The 6,167-nt window shown below is 38.9% G+C and overlaps 1 protein-coding gene across 1 annotated transcript; it reads right to left on the bottom strand.

The window, feature by feature from the left end:
* Nucleotides 1-504: 504 nt before the first annotated feature.
* Nucleotides 505-3,844, bottom strand: LOC135461398 (small ribosomal subunit protein mS34-like). Its single transcript, XM_064738471.1, has 2 exons — nt 3,663-3,844; nt 505-1,500 (listed from the first exon to the last, which is right to left on the bottom strand). Exons 1-2 carry the CDS (start codon nt 3,840-3,842, stop codon nt 1,183-1,185), a joined length of 498 nt encoding a protein of 165 aa, XP_064594541.1. The 5' UTR covers nt 3,843-3,844; the 3' UTR covers nt 505-1,182.
* Nucleotides 3,845-6,167: the final 2,323 nt, after the last annotated feature.

Raw genomic sequence — 6,167 nt, 5'->3', positions numbered from 1 at the left:
CAAGGACCGAAATGCCTGGAAAGTCAACTGACTTAAGAGCTCCAAATGTTGAAAACACAATTCATCACTTTGTATATAGAGAGATGTCGAGGATTTTACTGCTTGGTCTGTCGATTATTCCCCAATGTGATCATGACATTTTAGATTATTGCAGCTTTATCTTAAAACTGGATGTATATCGACCTTACAACTGGGAGCAACTGGGTTTTTGGCAAGTGGAAGTAACTAGGAGCAACTGGGAGCATAGGATCGGACACTCGTTTTAGTCAATCTACGTGCACTTGCGATCATCGACAACTGCAGACTCAGCAGTTGCTCAGAGTTGAACATGTGCTACTTTTCTGCGACTCAAAGCATTCAGTTGTCCCCAGTTCCGTAAATCTATGCATGCTTGGACATTAGAAATGGACGAGAATTTTCCAACAAACCTTAAATTTCGAAAGAAAAGACAAAGATATATTATATTATGTCAATGACATCCACACATCCTTTACAAAGCCTGTAATGTAAAACCATTTGTTGTTGTGGTGTTATACCATCTCAGAATATTCACTTTCACAACAGAAAACCTTCTTTTTCAAGAGGAACCACCTGTTGCTCAATCCTGGTTCAATGAAGACACCTGATCAACCTGATTTCAGGCCCAAGCACATCAGTGATGACCTTAAGGAGCAGCACTAGCTGTATTACCCTCATCCAATTGGCCAGTGTTGTGGATTTTTTTTGTCACCAAGTGCGTGAGAGTCACAGAGCGCAAGGGCAAAAAGAAAATCTTGGATAGTAAACCACTATTATTTTGCTTGTGGTTTATTTTAAGAAAAAGAAAAAGTATGTCCTGGATGTGAGATAAAAGGTTACACACAGTAAGAAACAATCCAGTTTTCTCCGCCAACTGTGAATAGTGCTGGCTAAAGGGTTGATCATGTAAAAACATTGACATGCCACACCTATGTAGCAGAGTGCTGAATACTATTACAGAATCTTCTGCTATCTCCAAAAATCCAACATCCCATCATTTTCATCTCCGTGCATCACACTCTTCTATAAATGGGTTTATCATATTTCTTACATAATGTACATATCTTCTCAGTCAAAAATGATTTTTTATCATTCAGCACTATCTAATGACAATGAAAAAAAACAAACATTTCACTATCCAGTCACACTTCACCATGAAGTGACTCACAGGTCCGTTGCAGAATTTCGTTCTTTTGTTCTTCGTAGTCTCAAGCTGACTGTGATTGGACCTTCCACAGACTCTCCTTTATTTTCCAGATGTTGTTTATAGAGAGCACCCAATAATGGTGGCAGAGTCATTTCCCTGGGTGGGGGCTCTGGCCTTTTATACACATCCTTTTCAGTCAGTTTACAGAACTCCTCTTCCTCCTCTCTAGGGATAAGTCTCCAGTCCGCCCGGTTTCCCGTCTCAATCTTTGTCTCTTTAGGATAGACCTTGCCACGAAACACTCGTAACCCCCAGGCTGATCCTCTCATGAATTCCTACAAGCACAGAATTCACAATGGGCATTAAAATAACCACTTGCAGTGCAGTATCCTCCCCTGCGGGGCAAAGCTTTTCTCCATGGTTGAACGGTTTCCAATGCAAGGCAAAGGTTTTTTCATGGTGGAACAGTTTCCTATGCAGTGCAAAGGTTTTCCCACAGTGAACATGTTTATACTGCAGTGTAAATAGTTTTCTCCATGGTGGAAAGTTTTTCCCTGTGATGTAAATGTTTTCTACTCGGTGGAAATAATTTTTTTCCCATGTGAAAAGGTTTTCTACTTGTATCTGTGCTATTATGATTTTAGCCTGGTGAAAAGATTTCCCCTGTGACACTTAAGTGCTATTTATTAATAAAAGCTAGCTAGACATACTTATGTAATGCCCAGCTTGGGTCGGAAAATTTCACTTGCATCACAGCTTGAATCCCAGCTACCTTACATTTGATATGCACAGCACCGATTCCCTAAAACATCCGAAATGTAAACACGTCAAAGCACGTCAGCTCAAAAAAAATTTTGTCAATACTTTTCCTTGGGAATAATTTGTTAACTGTTTTTGAACCTTCCAAAGTAAGGTTATTCTAGTTATTGGATTTCCTTGTCAACAGTTTATCCTTCAAGCAGTCAGCACGTATCTTGTCTCAGGTTCGAGCATGACACGTGGCAGTTGTCAGTTGCACTTTTTGATTCAAAATTCTCAACAGCTGGATTATTGTTAAAAGATGAAAAAAATATATTTGAAGAGCGGGGTAACTCTGACTGATGGTAAGGAACATTTACCGCTGTTCACATGCTCAACGAATCTTCCCTTGACATCAGTTTATACTAGGGAATACTTAATGCACGTGTGAACAGCAGTAAATGTTCCTTACCGCAAATCAAACACATTTAGGGCCGTTTCTCTCTGTAACTACGTTGCTCGCTAAGAGTCACCCATTCCGAAACTAGGTTTACTGGTGCACGTTCTGACGTCTTAAACGTGGATAACTTGTTGAATCAGTGTACCCTAAACATTAGGATGGACTCGAGTTATAAAGGTTTGTGAAATTTTCTTGCTGGCTGAAATATGGCCAAGAGAAGGGCTGCTCATATTACGTTAGTATAGCACATCTCCATGGGCTATAGCTCCACGAGTGAAGTAATTCAGCTAGCTAAATGATCTCCCTCCTTATTTAACATACTGACATTTGAATGTCAAAAATATCAGACATGGAGGTAGTACGTACATTTAACGTTGTTGAATTACAAGTGAAGCTCTCACCTGATTTAACAATGTACTAACATTCTGAGCAGGTCTGTACTGCCTGATATGTTAGTGTATCGTCATATCAGTTGAGCCACAGACATGCAGCTAGATGTGCTTCTATCTATGAAGTGATAAACTCCCCCTGTCGTCAGATGGCGCTAATCGGTTCAGCTTCATTCGTGATCCAAAGTGATCAAAATGGTGACAGACGGTTTACAGCCACACTGGTTGTAGCATCTAAAAATGTATTTGTTTTCTGAATTTGTGTGGTGGTCAGGGACCATTTTAGGTTCAGCAAGACTGAGAACAGGTTAGTTGATTATGGGGACCAATCAGTTGACATCCATTTATGCTAGGGAAGATTTAACGCTCACGTGAAGATGTGGTAAATGTGGCTTACCATCGATCTGACACATAAGAAGCAGTTATTCTCTGTAACTCTCACAACATTTCATGTTGATCAATTTCTGAGTTACATTCTGCAACTAGCCTACACCATGGAGAAAACTGTTTAAACTGCTGAGAAAACAGAGACAAACATGTAACTCTGACTCGAGTGGAGCAGCCATGAGAATTTATAGTCCGAGTGCACCTTGTTAGGTTGAGCAGCCATGAATATGGCGTATCCAAATATTCCTCAACCAACAGTTGAGAATTTAGTACAACGCGAAACGAGGTCAAACGTGTCACAGGATACTTTACATTACTTCTGCCAAGAAGAGTTGTATTTTGTACGGTATTTTACATGGTATCTTGCTAAAAGAGTCAGGGATAAAGAGTTTGAAATTCCTCAAGCTAAAAGGCATAAGACCAATAACAATTAACAGCCAACTCATTGTTATATCTGGCACGATATGTAATAACGAAAACTGGACGCAATCTGGTATAATCTAATGCTATTTTGATAATTTACCGGGTCTGTTGTATCCGGCTCTACTTTAGTTAATCTGTAAAAACACTTCTCCGGATAGCGGTTTGCAAAAGACCATCTTATCACCACTCTCCCTTCGCCTCTATTTTTCAAATTGCACGCAATATTGTAAAGTGTTTTGCCTTTCCATGGACTCGGCCTACCAACATATTTTATCAACATCTTGCCGGCATTCTGTTGATTAAATAGAGCGACATCTATCGACATTACCTCCCTTCTTTGCGTAAACGCTACTCTTAAACTGGCAGTGTAACTGGAATCATATCAACTGAAAACCAAAGAATACAAGCTGTTTTCAAGCACGTCAAACACAAACATGGAGCAATGTTGGAGCATGGATCGATCAATATTGGGCATATAGCCTAAAATATAGACCAAGTTGAGCCTAATTCAAGTGCCTCGCGTGCACGGGAGTTATAAAGCGAAATCAGAGGTCTATTAACCCGAGAGGTTAATAGACTTCTGGTGAAACGACTTGAAATGTGTCGTATATAATAGGCCTACACTAAAACATTCTTGAGTATAAGACATATAAATGAAGATAAAAGGTATGATAATCTAAATAAATAAAGAAATAAATATTTAAATAGATAGTCTGTATATGCAGAATACTGATGCAGTGATGCATATCACGAACTGTTCTCCTTTTTATAGGCCTAGCAACTATGCAATCATGGTACAGACATGTTGAGTAAATGAATGAATAATTAAAAGTATAGTGTTGTACAGACAGTAAACACGGACATCTTATGAAAGATATAGGCCTACTGTCATGAGTTATATCCTTCTTCGTATTTATTTATTTGGTTGGTGTTTTACGCCGTACCATAGGGGTATAGGCCTTTATGGAAACCGGGGAAGAACCGGACAGAGCCGAGGGAAACCCAGAACCACCCGCAGGTTGCTGAAAGGCTTTCCCACGTACATGTACAATAGGAGGGAAATTCAAGCCATCATGAGCTGGTCTTGAATTCGACCTTCTTGGCATTAGTCGGGAGATGTTTTCATATATTATGTCTCGTTGATGCACTTAGGCCTACGGCACTGACTTTTTTAGTTTTTAATTTAACTACACATTGTTGCATTATACACGTGAATGGATTAAGTATCCATTGTGACGTCAATGACGTAAATATGTTCGCCAATGTAAGCGCCGTTTAAATGTCAACGTCAACGTAACTTTATGATGCTACAAATCATGAGGTAAGGAAAATCTTTTGAAGGAAATGCAGAAAGGTTTTTTTTTTCGTTTTGACTCAATACTAGGGGCCTATATAAAATCGGCAAAAAGGCAGAATATTTAATGTCAAGAGAAAAGTTAAAACTAGTCTATATATATATTGATCGATGAAGTAGGCATCCCACATAAAGTTTTAAAAAGCATGACTTTATATTTTTGTGATGTTGCCTAACCGAGATATCACAGTTCAAGGTATAAGCCAATTCGCACACATTGAGAAAATCGAAGCGCAGCCATGTTAGGCCTATCAGTTTTATCCAACCAGGCGCGGGTTATTGTTGTGATCCGAAAAGCAGCTGTTTCCGCTGACGTCACCTTGGCCATGTTTTGTCCTGTAGCTATATGGGCGTGGGTATCGAATGACGAGACATGGTGTTTCGGGCTTTCTAACGTGGTGTACCCTAGATCTGAAGTCTGTTAACTTCTTCCCAGCTTAGTTTTCAGAAATAGTTAATGTGGAAGCTAAACTGGGAACATGACCATCCGATCTCAGAGCTGGGCGTATCCCATTGCCATATTGGAAATGTTTATTTATGTTTTCGAGAGCCAACAGACATTTACTTGCTCGAAATTTACATATATAGGCCTATAAGTAGTAATAGTTCAAGGAATAAATACATAAAATAAATAAATACTTAAATAATGAGTAAATAGGCCTCGGCCTACCCTAGCTAAAATTAGAGGGAGCATGAAGATTATTAAAGTCACTTCCATAGCACTTTCTTGACAGATCGTTTAAAACAATCTTTAGAGGTAAAATGTCTGATGAGTTGTCCATGTCAGTAAGCTGGTTAAGTAGGTCCTGTCTTGTGGGGAAAAGTACGCTTTTCTTAGATTTAAGCGACCTCGTATAATATTGAAAAGATTATATACAGTATATACCGAATATACAGTGGCTGTACACCAAATTGTTTCTGTGTATTTCTCTAATATATATACAACATTTGATTAAAAACATGGAAATTTTACGAACTACTTTGAACGTTTTCTATTTTATCACATAAGTATTTTGGGGGGCTCCACACAGCGGACGTAAATTTTCATGTGCATCGTAGAATTGACAAGTATAATGTTTTTAGCCCCTTAAAACCTATAAAAACATTAAACGTTCGTTTAAAAAAAAAGTCTCCGCACCTTGCTCACAGTTGCATGTGCGAGAAAATTTAAATGGCAAGTTAAGGGAAAGAAACACCCCAAGGTCTTTTACAAGAGGTACAAGCTTGAAAATGTTCACAAAATAGTCAGTG

This window comes from Liolophura sinensis, chromosome 1 (genome assembly GCF_032854445.1).
Source record: "Liolophura sinensis isolate JHLJ2023 chromosome 1, CUHK_Ljap_v2, whole genome shotgun sequence".
In the NCBI taxonomy this organism is placed as follows: domain Eukaryota; kingdom Metazoa; phylum Mollusca; class Polyplacophora; order Chitonida; family Chitonidae; genus Liolophura; species Liolophura sinensis.
The sequence above is the reverse complement of the archived record's forward strand: the minus strand, read 5'-3'. Positions and strand labels throughout refer to the sequence as shown.

Bases quoted from the DNA above. Each gene is read 5' to 3' on its own strand.
- LOC135461398 (XM_064738471.1), bottom strand. From the start codon at position 3,842: ATGTTGATAAAATATGTTGGTAGGCCGAGTCCATGGAAAGGCAAAACA. The intron at 1,501-3,662 runs GTAAATTATCAA...CTGTGCTTGTAG, and splicing joins AGCCGGATACAACAGACCCG to GAATTCATGAGAGGATCAGC.